The 15,476-nt window shown below is 44.1% G+C and overlaps 1 protein-coding gene across 1 annotated transcript in view; it reads left to right on the forward strand.

Annotated features, from left to right (window-relative positions):
• Positions 1-966: 966 nt before the first annotated feature.
• The window catches only part of LOC138740697 (cysteinyl leukotriene receptor 1-like), a 67,521-nt gene continuing 53,011 nt past the window's right edge, over positions 967-15,476 (forward strand). The window contains exon 1 of the mRNA XM_069893729.1: positions 967-1,163. Within this exon, the coding sequence (XP_069749830.1) occupies positions 982-1,163 (182 nt within the window). The 5' untranslated portion in view covers positions 967-981. The remainder of the gene's footprint in view (positions 1,164-15,476) is intronic.

Raw genomic sequence — 15,476 nt, forward strand, 5'->3', positions numbered from 1 at the left:
GCTGCAGAAGGTCATTCAGCCCTACCATTCAATAACATCGCAGCTGATCATGCAACTTCAGACCAGTGGTTCTCAACCTTTTTCTTTCCACTTACACACCACTTTAAGTATTCCCTATGCCATAAGTGCTCTGTGATGAGTAAGGGATTGTTTAAGGTGTTATGTGGGTGGAAAGAAAAAGGTTGAAAACCCCTGTTTTAATCATCCCTCATTGACTTGTTATGTGTATGTTTTCAGAACTCCAAAGGAAATGGGACAATGATAATTGTTCTCAAGCAAAATATTTCAGTAACAATTGGGCCCAGAGCAGTGATTCTCACCCTTCCCTTCCCACTCACATCCCACCTTAAGCAATCCCTTACTCATCACAGAGCACCATGATAGAGGGAATACTTAGGTGGGATGTGAGTGGAAAGGAAAAGGTTGAGAACCAGAGTTCCTTTCGGATATATCTAATCAAGGAACACCAACAACTTTCTGTGGCGGTGAGCTCCACAGGCTCCCAGGTGCCTAAGTGAACAATTTATTTTTCTCTCAGCTCAGTTCTAAACTGTTTGCCCCTTATGGTTCCCATATGACGCTCAACACCTCTTTTGTCTCCATCCCTGCATTGCCCTTCTTCGAATTCTGAGTCATTCCTCCATTTCCTATGTAATAGAAGAAATAGAAGAAAGCCTCGGAATTGTGCAGTGATCGCCAAAAAGCGTCTGTGACCGTAGGTAGATATCATCACCCCCCCCCCCCACCACCCCACCCCACCACCACCACCACACACACACACACACACACACAAATAACGCAGTTCCCCCTTCCCAGGAGCTGTGACTGAAGATTTGACGTGCGCCGGCCAGGGGAATAGGTTATTTCATTGATTCCTCTTGTGTTTCACGGGAACGTGCCAAGTTTCTGACACTTCGTCAATCTTGAATTGACCTTGTGCAAGCAGTGGGATGGTGCTCCGGCACGCCTCGCCACAAAACGATGTGCGATGATTTCCTGCTCATTGCCCAGTCGTCTTGGGCTCGCATGTTCGAGCGGATCAGTCCCAGGGTGAACCTGACTCGTTGTTTGAATGGAAACGGATCGACGGAGGGGGAGCGCCTGTTAACTAACGAAGTGGGAGAGCGGCGTCCGTGTCTTCAGAAGATTGGTGTCCGAGAACGGTAACCAGTTCATTAAGATCAGATTTCGCGGCGCTACATTTCAGACGAATGCTTTTATAAATTAAATACACAGCATTAAATCGGATGCAATTGGAATGTCGATTGTTTTGTAATGTGGACGAAGGAGTGATTAAATATTGTCCTTTTAAAATATGAGACGACTAATTCAAAGCTTTTTTAGAAAATAAAACTGGAAATCTTCGCCAGGGCAGGCAAAATGTGATTTTTGTTTAGAAAACAAAAATCAGCTTCCAGTATCTGAAGTTTTTGATTTTTAAATCAAAATTTTTCATCCAATACAAATCCGAACCTATTGCTCACTTGCTCCGCGTCTGTCAGAGGGAGGGTTGAACATCAAGGTTCTGAAGTAGAAGGGAAATCTCAGCAGGAGGAGATGAGATAAACACAAACCCTGCCTCTCCGGGACCCGCTGCTTGTCCCACCGAGCTCTTCAACTGGGCACTGGCTGGTGAATTTCGTTCCTGCGAAGTTTCTCCGGCGGGACCAAGGACGAGAGGGAGACTGGCCCCGCAGTGAAATAAATGAGCTCGCTGATCCGAAAGAACTCGATGACTGCGCAGGGCGAGGTCCCACCTGGACCTCGGAGCCACCGGCCGCCAGCAGCGCACTTGTCGCCGGGACCCACCCCTTTCGAGAGATAGGATCGGAAAAAGACGCCGAAATGCTGAAGGAACTCAATCGGCTGGTCTCTTTTCATAAAAAGGCAAAGATATGCAGCGGCGGGTGACTGAACTTTCCTAAGGCTCCCCCTGCCCATTAAGATCCCCTCTTAATGGAACATAAAATTATGAAAGGGAGAGAGAAGAGAGAGGCAGGAAAATGGTTTTCACTGGTAGGTGAGACCAGAACTAGGGTCACAGCCTCAGGATTCGGGCGAGTTGATTTAAGATGGAGATGAGGAAACACTGTTTTTCCCAGAGTTTAGAATCTGTGGAATTCTCTGCCCAGGAAACGGTTGAGGCGACTTCATTAAACATATTTAAGGTTCAGTTAGATAGATTTTTACATTTAGGAAAAAGAAATTAAGAGATATGGGGACAAGATGAGTAAAGCTATTTCTTGTGTAAATGACTTAAGTAACTTGTATAAGGGTCTCCAAAGTGGTTGATATTGACCTCCACCCCCCCCCCCCCACCCCCCATCGATGGGAGTGTCGGAAAATACCGGGGCGTGGGGGGGGGGGAGGTTAATTTAATTTTTGGGGCTGAAAGAATTGTGGAGCCCGTGGCCGACTCCTGCCTGGGAGCCCTTCTGGGCTCCAACGCTTAAGCCGAATAGTTAATCTGCCTCTGAAGATATGTCGCCAACGTTTCGGGCCACAGAGGCAGTAGAGGCAGGTTCATTGAATATATTTAAGAGGGAATTAGATATATTTCTTCAGTATAAGGGAATTAGGGGTTACAGAGAGAAGGCGGGGACAGGGTACTGAACTTTAAGATCAGCCATGATCTCATTGAATGGCAAAGCAGGCTCGAAGGGCCGAATGACCTACTCCTGCTCCTATCTTCTATGTTTCAAGGAATAGACAGAATGAGCCAGAAGTAGGAAATCTCAGAATTCAGGACAGTGTCGGCCGGGGAGGGGGGGGAGGAATCCAGCTGGACCAGCTCCGAGGTCCAGGTTCATTGGATATGATGAGGGACGGGATAAGAATTTATCATGTTTGCAAGAAGGAGATGGGGAAGGCAACGGGGAAGATGGGGAGGGGTTCATGAAATCCAGAAAAGTCAATATTAATGCCATATAGTTGGAGGGTGCCCAGTTGGAAGATAAGGCGTTGTTCCTCTAATTTGTGGGTGGTTTCAGTCTGGCAGTACATGAGACCACGGACAGACATGATTAAAATGGATGACCACTGAAAGATCCAAGCTATTGCAATGAACAGAGCTGACATGCTCAACAACGCCATCTCCCAGTCTGTGTCCAGTCTCTCCAATGTAGAGGAGACCAGAATAACTTGTTACCTCGTCCCTTATCATATCCAATTAACACCTTTTGTTGGTCTGGACTCCTCCCCAAGTGCCTGAATTCTGACTCTTCCTGCTTCTGGCTCATTCTGCTTATTTTTTTTTGGAGGGGGGAAGAAGCATCAACAATATTTATTTGCTTTTTATGGGCACTGAAAAGACTGGCTGAGTTCCTCCAGTGTTTCAGTTTTTTTTCTACAATCCCATAAATCTTTTGTGTTTCACTGGGTTTAACAGTAAAAAAAGTTGTAAACGGCAAGTTGCAGTTGTTTTATCGATATGCTGGTGAGGCCAGTTGGTTGGATTTCATTAACGTTGAAAGGGAGTTTTATGGAGGAGTTTTAGAGTCCTTTACACAAGTGCAATGTATTGATGATGTGCTAAAATTCCTGCTGCAATTCCTTGGAGAGGAAAATGAAGCTGAAAAATATTTCACAATTAAAAAGGTTATCCAATAGAAATGTTTGTCTTTTGATGTTCGTGATGCACTTTTGTCCCCACAGAGTTGGCTTCCACATTCTGATGGGCTTGTCTTCCTTTGGGACCCAGTGTTGCTGGGTCCCCTGTAGCCATGTGGTGCTGAGTCCCAACCCACCCCCCCCCCCCCCCCCCACCTGCCTCAGGTCAGCCAAGGAAGTCTGGATTTGCCAGCTTTTGGACGTGCTGCTATTCAGAGTGGCAATCAAAACCAGGGAAGCTGGGCAGCAATTTACCTGGAGCTCAAACATTTCCATGTATCCAGGACAGAGCAGAGAGCCTCCACTCCTCAGGATTGTGAATGTTGTGCAGCCCTACCCCTGGCCTGCTGCACTTGAATGCTATAAGTTTCAATTTTTTTTCCACTTGACTTAAAGCCCAGAATTCAATCCAAACCAGTCCTTTCCATCCGTGTTTGTGGATGCACTTAAACTCTTGAAGGGTTCCAACCCAAAACTTCGACAATTCTTTCTCTCCCATTGATGCTCCTTGACTCATTTGAGTTCCTCTAACAGACTGTACTGCTTCAGTAATCTGCTATCCTTGGGACATTTGTGATTCTAGACGGGCAGATTTTCTGGACCCTTGCTCATCACTCTTTAGTACTTGGAATGCACTTTTAATTCTACCCTTTTTGATGTTCACAGTAGTGCAGTGAATTTTCAAGTTAGCAAGTTGAGGGTAAAAGGAGCAACAAACAGTCACTGCCAGGGGAACATAACAACCTGAGCAGCATCAGTGGGAGAAAAAGAATGGTTAATATTTTGGGTTGTGTTCCTTAGCCAAGTCTGAGTACAGAGGAGAGATGGCTAATATCGTGAGGACAAAGTAGGTCGGGGGCGATAAGAGTATTGGTGAACCAGGGAGGTTCTGTCACTGATGCTGCTCGACCCACTGAACTTTTCCAGCAGATTATGTAATTTAGACATACAGTTTTTTTTCTCCCTAGGGTAGATTATTCTAGACATTTATCCTGGACATGGGTTTGAGATGAGAGGGGAGAGAATTGAGGGAAATGTGAAGGGCAACTTTTTTTAATTGGTGCTCTGTTTAGTTCCTGTATTAAGTGAGGAAAAGGGTTTGGTAGTTCTCAAAAGCAAAGATCTGGATATAGGTTACAATAACAAAAACCTTGATTTGCTAGCGGCAAAGCCATGGGAAAATGAGGTTTTACACACACACACACACACACACACACACACACACACACACACACACACACACACACACACACACACACACACACACACACACTATATATAGAACAACCGTGGGAAGGGTGGAATAACAGTTTATTACTTAGCGTGGGAACCGGACTTGGTTGGCAATAAGAATTTGATAGCATAGAAAAATAGAAGATAGGAGCAGGAGTAGGTCATTCGACCCTTCGAGCCTGCTCCGCCATTCAACGAGATCATGGCTGATCTTAAAGTTCAGTACCCCGTCCCCGCCTTCTCTCCGTAACCTTTAATACCCTTATAGTGAAGAAATAGATCTAATTGCCTCTTAAATAGATTTAATGAACCTGCCTCTACTGCCCTCTGTGGCAATGAATTCCACAGATTCACCACCCTCTGGGTAAAGAAATTCCTCCTCATCTCGGTCCTAAATAGTTTGCCTATTATCCTCAAACCATGGCCCCGGGTTCTGGATTTTCCCATCTTTGGAAACATCCCATCTGCATCCATTCTGTCCAGTCCTGCCAGAATTTTATATGTCTCTATGAGATCCCCTCTCAATCTTCTAAACTCCAGCGAGTACAATCCCAATTTGCGCAATCTTTCCTCATAAGTCATTCCTGCCATTCCAGGTTATCAGCCTGGTGAATTGCCTCTGCACTCCCTCCATTGCAAGAACATCCTTCCTTAGATAAGGTGACCAAAACTGCACACAATACTCCAGGTGTGGTCTTACCAAGGCCCTGTACAGCTGCAGTAAGGTATCCTTGTTCCTATACTCAAACCCTCTTGATATGAAGGCCAACATACCATTTGGCTTTTTAACCGCCTGCTGTACCTGCATGCTCACCTTCAGAGACTGATGTACAAGTACCCCTAGGTCTCTCTGCACGTTCCCATCTCTTAATCTATTGCCATTCAAATAGTAATCCGCCCTCCGGTTTGTATTACCAAAGTGGATAACCTCACATTTATCCTCATTGTAGTACATTTGCCATGTATCTGCCCAGTCCCTCAATTTATCCAAATCACACTGGAGCTTCCTGACCCCCTGTTCCGTTCACACAACCCCTCCTAGCTTAGTGTCATCTGCAAATTTGGAGATATTACATCCAATCCCCTCATCCAGATCATTAAGGTAAATTTTGAACAGCTGGGGTCCCAGTACAGATCCCTGTGGTACCCCACTGGTCACCGCCTGCCACTCAGAAAACGAGGCATTTATCCCAACTCTCTGTCTTCTACCTGCCAGCCAGTTCTCAATCCACATCAATACTTTTCCCCAATCCCATGAGCCTTGATTTTGGAAGCCAGTCATTTATGCGGGACCTTATCGAAGGCCTTTTGAAGTCCAGGTACACCACATCCACTGGCTCTCCCCCATCTATTTTACCTGTCACCATCTCAAAGAATTCCAATAGATTTGTCAAGCACAATTTACCTTTTGTAAATCCTGTTGACTCTGTCCTACCCCTTCTCTGCTAGTCATATGCTCCGCTATTACATCCTTAATAATGATTCCATCATTTTGCCCACTACTGATGTAAGGCTCACCGGCCGATAATTCCCCGCTTTTTCTCTACCCCCCTTTTTAAATAATGGGGTAACATTAGCTACCCTCCAATCCATGGGTACTGATCCTGAGTCTATCGAGTTCTGGAAAATAATTCTTAAAGCATCTGCTATCTGAATGGCCACTTCCTTGAGTACCTTAGGATGTAGATTATCAGGCCCTTGGGATTTATCTGCCTTCAATCCCATCAATTTCCCCAAGACCATGTCCTTAGAGATACTGATTTCTTTCAGTTCCTCCCTTGCATTAGTCTCTATGTTTCCCAACATCTTTGGGAGGTTATTTGTATCCTCTCTTGTAAAAACGCAACTAAAGAAAGAATTTAATTGGTCTGCCATTTCCTTATTCCCCATTATATATTCCCCTGACTGCAAAGGACCTACTCTGGATTTCACCAATCTTTTCCTCTTGACATATTTATAAAAGCTTTTGAAGTCGGTTTTTATATTTGCCACAAGCTTACTTTCGTAATTTATTTTTGCTCTCTTGATTAATCCCTTTGTCCTCCTTTGCTGCATCTTGAACTGCTCCCAGTCTTTGGTTGCAGTACTTTTTTTGGCCAATTGATATGCTCTCTCTTTGGACCCAATGCTGTCTCTAATTTCCCTTGTTATCCATGGTTGAGTCACCTTTTTGGTTTATTTTTATGCCAAACCGGTATAAATGATTTTTGCAATTTCTCCATTAGATCTGTGAATGCTTTCCATTGTCTATCCACAGTCAACTCCCCCATAAACACCACCCAATCAATCTTACTCAACTCCCGTCTCATACCATCATAATTCCCTTTATTTAAATTCAGGACCTTAGTCTCGGTTTTAATTTCATCACTCTCCATGTCGAGTGAGAATTCGATCATATTGTGATCGCTCCTACCCAAAGGGCCTCGCACAACAAGATTGCTGAGTAGCCCCTTATCATTGCATAATACCCAATCTAAAATGGCCTGCTCCCGAGTTGGTTCCTCGACATATTGGTCAAGATAACCGTCCCGTAAACATTCAAGGAATTCCTCCTCCTCTGTATTTTTACCAATTTGACTAGTCCAATCTATATGCAAATTAAAGTCTCCCATGATGACAGCTGTTCCCTTATTGCACGCTTTTCTAATTTCTCTTTTAATCCCTTCCCTCACCTCTACACTACTATTTGGAGGCCTATATACCACCCCCACTAATGTTTTACGCCCCTTGCTATTCCTCAGTTCTACCCATATAGATTCTGCATCTTCTGAGTTAATATCCTTCCTGTCAATCGTGTCGGTCCCTTCTCTCACCATCAATACTACCCCACCCCCTTTTCTTTCTTGCCGATCCCTCCTAAATATCGTATACCCTGGGATGTTAAGTTCCCAGGCTTGCCCACCCTGCAGCCATGTTTCTGTAATCCCAATCAAATCATATTTGTTTATCTCAATTTCCACAGCTACAGAAATACTCTGGTATTTTCTATTGTCACCTGGTGTGGTGGGGGTAAGGTGCTGGCTGACCACCTGATTTATGCCTCATAATCTTGTATACAAGTCAAGTGAAGTTTATTTTCTGATTGTTATTTCAGCAGGTTCTACATGTACATTCTCTGGTCCTTGTTGCAAAACACACAGACACAACCAAACAGCACACATACAGGGAAACCGTACATATGCACAAAATTTATTCATCCATAAATATTATTTCATGAATTATGAGAGTCTCAAATGGTTAGTGTGAGCTGTTCCTTTGGTCGTTCTACACTCTCACTGCCTGTCCGAAGAAGCTGTTCCTCACCTGGTGGTGCTGGCTGACTCTGTTCTGTATTTCTATACCCGATGTTTGCATCTATGAACTTGTCTCTCAGCCTTTGTCGCTCAGTCAGTCTAGCTTCATAATACATGTTCTCCAATCTAGGCAACATCCTGGTAAACCTAAAGTTTCCACATGCTTCCTGTAATGAGGTGACCAGAACTGAACACGATATACTAAGTAAATAAAAGAATCTGGTAGTATTGGCAGTTAGTTTTTGGAGGTGACTTTTGATGCACAAAATGGATTTGAATTGTGTGAATGGATAGAAACTTCCCAAAAACAGGGGTCAAGAGTCAGAGGGGAAGGTTTCCAAAAGATTGACTAAAAATGCCTGTCAGGGAAACAGTTTTTGAGTGAAATGATAACAGACCATTGAAAGGTTCGGGGTGTCGGGCAGCATCTGTGGAGAGGAATGGTTGAAGTTTCAGGCCAAGTGGGAGCTGAGAAAGCTAGTGTCAGTTTTTGATAGCGGGGAAGGTTGATGACAGGGTTGGGTGGAACAAATAGGGTTGGTGACCGGGTTGGGTGGAACAAGCAGGGTTGGTGACCGGGTTGGGTGGAACAAGCTCACTATCATACAGTTTCTCTGGACCACTATGCACACAATACACAGTACGTGTGCAAAGAGCATATTGCTACAAAAGTGGACCAGGTGTAGTATTCGCTGATCAGGGAGAACATAATGGAAGTAGTTGGGGAGGAGATAGAGCCACACAGCAGAGAAAAAACTTTCAGGCCAAAAACTAATTTGCTACCAAATTTTGTGGGTTATTGGTGGGAGAATTGGAATGGTTGATCTTTCAGTACAGCTCATCCTTACTAACCACAATGTCTTCCTGAACTAGTCCCATTGAACTGCATTTGGCCCATGTCCCTCTAAACCTTCTCAATGTACCTGTCCAAATGTCTTAATTGTACCCGCTTCTGGCAGTTGCTTTATACCTACCATCCTCTGTGAGAGGTGGGGTGAAGTAACCTTTCATGGCCCTTTCAAATGTTTCCCATCACCTTAAATCTACGCCCTCTAGTTGATATTCTCCTGTACTTGGTAGAAATTACTGTGAGTGCTCACCCTATCTGTGCCCCTCATGAGTTTAAATGCCTCTCTAAGATTAGCCCTCTGCTTCCTGCACTGCAAGGAAAATAGTCCTAGCCTCTCCATGTCTCTGAAGCCCATTGGTTTATAATCATTTATGCACTTTACATCTTAATTACATTTTTCCAAAAGCAGGATGGCTGGGACTGCCACAATAGCCTTGCTAATGGCTTATGCAGCTGTATCATGACATTTCAACTAATGAGAGCAACCCTAATGCCAAACTTCTTTCCTGTCACTCTGTCTGCTTGTGTCTGTGCACTTGAATCACTCAAGCCACATGCAAAATGCTGGAGAAACTCAGCAGGTCAAGCAGTATCCATGCAAAACAATGGAGAGTAGGTTCTTTGGGCTGAAGCCCTTCAGGACTGCTACGGGTGCTGCCTGGGGTGTTGAGTTCCTCCGGTGTTCAGGGTTTCTCCAGTTTTCCAACCTTTGCAGTCTCTCCTGCTTACCTGTACCACTTGGTCCTTTTGTCTTCCAGCATCTCCATAGCCCTGTCATTTGCTGTCCTGCCTTGGATTGATGCCGAAAGAAGAATATCTTGCACCTACTGAAATTAAACTCCATGCACCATTCCTCAGTCCACTCCACCAGTTCTAATCTGGGATGAACTTCCTCACCATGCCACCAGTTTCACTGTGAAGCTACTGACCATGCCACCTACTTTTTTTTTAACCTAAATAAGACTGCAAGAGGGATAAATGAGGCCGTGCATCCACAAAGGATTCCTGACACAGTATGTGAACCATCCGACTAGAGGAGAGGCCATACTGAGTCTAGTACTGTGTAATGAATGTGGTCAGGTGGAAGACCTCGGGGGTGGGGGGGGGGGTGGGGGTGGGTGGAGGAAGCATTTCAGTGATAATATTGACAACTCTCTGAGCTTTAGCATAGCTATGGACAAGGATAGTAGACAAAATGGGAAAGTCTTTAATTGGGGAAGAGTAAATTTGAAACAGATGTTCATGGGAGATGAACCATGTTCATGGCACCAAAATAACATGGAGGGTACTTGGGGACCACTTGTGTATGGTTCTAGATAGATTTGTCCCACAGAGAGACAGGGAAAGGAGAACCTGTTTGACAAAACAGGTGACACTGTTAGTTAAGAGGAAGAAGGAAATTTAGGAAGCAAAAAATAGGAAGGGTTCATGAGAATTTTATTGTGGCAAGGAAGGAACTTGGGAAAGGACTCGAAGGGGGCATGAGAAGGCCTTGGCAGGTAGGGTTAAGGCATTTGTGAAGAACAGAAGGATGACAAGAGTAAAGGTAGTGCCATGTAAGGATAAAGGAGGAAACAGGTGCCTGGAGGCAGAGGAGGGTGGGGAGCTCCTAAATCAATAAGAAACATGCAGTAAACTGAATGTTTAAGAGCCGCAAGATATGAAAAATGATTACATGCATATTTCGTGTATTAAGGAAAACATTCACATAATAATGTTTCTTCATGTATGTCATTTTTAAATTGCAAGTTTGTATTAGTTTCAATGATCAAAAAATACACGCATACATGGCAAATAACAGCATCTCACACTGCAACAATTTCAGCCATATTCTTCTTAACAAATTCTCCCTTTGTCTCCTATAGATGCTGAGAGACCGGCTGAGTTCCTCCAGCATTTTGATGTGCTTCTTTTCTAAAATCACAGCAACTGCAGACTTTTGTGTTTCAATCAGAATATACCCATATTAGCATGATCACATAACGAAAAGAGATTCAGTCATTGTACTGGGTTCCTTGCTGAATGTTGTCAACAGTGTCTGGTAGCTATTTAGTCATTCTGATTTAGGTGGATAATCAGACGAAAAGTTCTTGTGATTTGTTTCATAGTAGGATTTCAAGTTACTGACTCAGTGACACATTGCAGATAAGATACAGATTTACCTCCTTTAATGGTGAATGCAAAATCTTCCTCCTATTCTGGCTGAAAATTTCTGTTTTCATCTTCATACTTTTGTTTCTTACAGTTTGAAAACACCATCTTCCTTCACAAAATTTTCACCGACGTTTGTTATAGTTGAATTCTGTGGACTAATTTTTAAGGTAAAAGGGTCCACTATTCCATACATGCTACATTTGACCACAGTAAGTGCCTGCGTTGTTTGGACAGTCGGGAGCTTGGATGGGCGGGGATCCAGGGCCGAGGAGGGAGATGGCAATTGGGGCATTGGGAGCTCGTATGGGTGGGCGGCCTGGATCACACTTATGCTCCACTAATTTCACTGACTGCAGCACAGCCACACACGCCACAATCACTCAATCGCAAGCCATGCCACAATCACTAATACTACACAGCCAAAATACCTCTGCAAGCTGCACATTCACATCAAAGAGCCACGGTTTGGCTGTCCCTTTCCTAAATATATGCTTTCCTTTAGTATTCACCAGAGAAAATGACCTTGGTCAAGGTGAGGTTAGAATAGAACAAGCTTGTGTGCTGGGCCATGTTGAGATTAGGTAAGAGAAAGTGCTGGATCTTCTTAAAAACATTAGAATACAAATAGCGCCTTTGGAAGACTACACAAAAGAGTCTGGAAAAACAACCAACTGAAAAACCTCACAAAGATTAGCGTATACAGAGCCGTTGTCATACCCACACTCCTGTTCGGCTCCGAATCATGGGTCCTCTACCGGCATCACCTACGGCTCCTAGAACGCTTCCACCAGCGTTGTCTCCGCTCCATCCTCAACATCCATTGGAGCGCTTTCATCCCTAACGTCGAAGTACTCGAGATGGCAGAGGTCGACAGCATCGAGTCCACGCTGCTGAAGATCCAGCTGCGCTGGATGGGTCACGTCTCCAGAATGGAGGACCATCGCCTTCCCAAGATCGTGTTATATGGCGAGCTCTCCACTGGCCACCGTGACAGAGGTGCACCAAAGAAAAGGTACAAGGACTGCCTAAAGAAATCTCTTGGTGCCTGCCACATTGACCACCGCCAGTGGGCTGATAACACCTCAAACCGTGCATCTTGGCGCCTCACAGTTCGGCGGGCAGCAACCTCCTTTGAAGAAGACCGCAGAGCCCACCTCACTGACAAAAGGCAAAGGAGGAAAAACCCAACACCCAACCCCAACCAACCAATTTTCCCCTGCAGCCGCTGCAACCGTGTCTGCCTGTCCCGCATCGGACTTGTCAGCCACAAACGAGTCTGCAGCTGACGTGGACTTTTTACCCCCTCCATAAATCTTCGTCCGCGAAGCCAAGCCAAAGAAAAAAAGAGAAATGACAAGTACCCAGGTAGACAAGATATACCCTAGGGTGCTCTGGGATGTTGGCAATGTTCTTTGCATCCTACTTGGCCACAGGGGAGGTGTCTGAGGATTGGAGAATGGCAAATGTAGTCTGCTTGTTTATTTAAAAAAAAATAAAAAGGAGAATATTGGGAATTATAGACCAGTGAGTCTTGTGTCAGTGGTGGGCAAAATAATGTAATGGATTCTTAAGGACAGGATTTGCAAGTAATAAGAGAAGAACAGTCTTCTCAGGGATAATTGATATGACTTTGTGAGGAGAAGGCCATATATCATGAGCCTAATTGAAGATTTTTTTGAGGAGGTAACAAAAAAAATTGATGAGGGTTGATGTGGTGTACGTGGATTTCACAAGGTCCCTCATGGGAGACTGTTTCAGAAAGTCAGGAAGCATGGGATCCATGGAAATTTGGCTGTGTAGATTCAGAATTGGCTTGCCTGTAGCAAGCAGAGTTTTAGTGGATGGTAAGTATTCAGTCTGGAGGTAGGCAACTAGTGGAGGTCCTGTTCTAGGACCCCTGCTTTTTGTGATTTTTTTTAATGAATGACCTAGATGAAGAAGTGGAAGGATAGGTCAGTGGATGATATGAAGGTTGGAGGAGTTGTGGATAGTACTGAAAGTTGTTGTAGGTTAATTATGGACAGAGTTGGGTGGAAAAGTGGTAAATGGAGTTTCATCCAGACAAGTATGAGGTGATAATGGTTGGATATTTAACAATGTGGAGGAACAGAGGGACCTTAGGGTCCAAATCCACCTCTTAAGGTTGAATGCAGCCTTAGTTGTGAAATTAAGTTCCAGAATCAAGAGATCATGTTGCAACTCGACAACTCTCTGGTGAGTCTACACGTAGAATATTGTGTTCAGTTCTGGTCACTTCATCATAGGAAGGATGTGGAAGCCATGAAGAGGGTGCAGATTTACCAGGATGCTGTCTGGATTGGAAAATAAGTCTTAAGATGCAAGGTTAACAGAGCTGGGACTTTTCTCTTTGGAGCAAAGAAGGATAAGAGATGACTTAATAGAGGTCCACAAGATTGTGAGAGGCATAGTTAAGGTAGTTAACCCCTTTTTCCAAAGGTAGGAGTAACAAACACTAGAGGACCTCTGGACAAAGTGAAGAGAGGAAAGTTTGGAGGAGTCACTAGGGGCAAGTTTTTTAAAATATATCTAGAGTTGTGGTTGCCTGGAATGCCCTGCCAGAGGTGGTGGTGGAGGCTGAAACATTAAGGACATTTAAGAAACTCTTAGACACATGGATGGAAGAAAAATAGAGGGTTACGAGGAAAGAAAAGTTTAGGTTTTTATTTGGTAGGAATTATAGGTTGGCACAATACTGAGGGATGAAGGGCCTGTATTGGGCTGTAGTGTTTTATGTTCCATATTTAATTGTTGATATCAATAACAAACTACCAGGTACCCAGTATTGATCTTTGCAGTACACCACTTGTCAAAGGCTTCAAACCTGGAAAGCAATTTTCCACAACTTCTGCCTCCTGCCACCAAGCCAATTTTGTACCCAATTAGTTCTCTTGCCCTGCATCCATGTGATCTGATCCTAAAGGGATTGCCCAGTGAGGCTGTGTGGATTGGACGTGAGAAGAAAGGTTCACTCGCTTTTCTAGTATTATTCAAGACTTCTCAATAGCGATGGCAACTGAAATTACAAATAATGTACGAAGATTGCAGATGGGACAAAATCAATAGGGTTTCAGTTGTGGGGTTTTTAGCATTTTCCTTATTGACTTGGGTTGCTTTGGTGGTTGGGCTTGGATGAAATCAAGATCTTGAGTGTGTGCAAGAGGGTTCCTTGAAATATTTTGTGGATCCTTGTTAGGTTTCATTTGGTGAATTAGAATGGGCAAGTGGAGGAATCTTTGGGAGCATTGGGTTTACTTCACTGAGGTCATGGAAATAATAGTCCTGGTGTTTGAAGGTCTCGAAACCAGGGGAAGGTAGATTTCAATTGTGTAAAATGGGAGTGAGCAGAAGTAGATTGAGACAGAACACAAATTCTGGGGGAACTTGATGGACCAAATAGCTTCCATGGAAGGCAATAAGCAGTCGATATTTCAGGCCTACTGAAAATCATGCAGATGCCTGAACAAGAAGGAAAGGAGCAGGGAGAAGCACATGTGGCAGGTGGGATGGGGAGGTGATCAAAGGAGAGGACAGAGGGTTAGGAAAGATACTATCTGATCAAGGATTGAAAGCAAAAGGTGAGGTGTCCTGGAAAAAGAGAATCAAAGTGATGAGGAAAAGTGAGAGTCTGACAGAGTATATAGATAGGTTTTTGGGAGATAAATTGGGAAAGAGAGATCACTTCTACAGTGCTACAGCCAGCAGACAGCAGCTGGGACTGGAACAGGACAAGCTGGCAAGCTGTGGAAAGCCCCATTGTGAAAGATGGCCTGGTCAAAGCCCTTGTGGGTTCTCTTGCATGAGAGGATTGGCTGTCTAATGTTTCACTTAGAATAAGCGAAGAAAAAGGAACTCTGTGATGACCTGAAAGAAAGAGGTTATATCCTGGAGAACCCTGAAAAGGGGACATTTCGTCAACAAGACACTGGAGTGGCTGATTCAAAAGGAATCAGTTGTGGAGATCCTGGAACAACAAATCTCTCTCTGAACCTTCTTGAGTGGTAACCATTTACTTTTCAAGCAACAAAGCCTGGTGAACTTGTGTGCACAGAATAAGAACTGCCTGCAACCAGTGAACTTGGAGGGATGAGAAGTGAGATTGGACTGTGAACCAAGGAACTTTTCTGAACTTACACACACATTACATTCACGTGCGCTTAGAACTAGAAGGGGGTTAAGTTAGGTTAAGTAAGTCAATAGTGATAAGTTAAAGTGTGATTCTATTTTTATGTTTAAAGATAATCAAAAGCAACTTTTGTTTAAGTAACCATTTGTCTTGGTGAATATCTATTCTGCTGGGTTTAGGGGTCCTCTGGGCT

This window comes from Narcine bancroftii, chromosome 8 (genome assembly GCF_036971445.1).
Source record: "Narcine bancroftii isolate sNarBan1 chromosome 8, sNarBan1.hap1, whole genome shotgun sequence".
In the NCBI taxonomy this organism is placed as follows: domain Eukaryota; kingdom Metazoa; phylum Chordata; class Chondrichthyes; order Torpediniformes; family Narcinidae; genus Narcine; species Narcine bancroftii.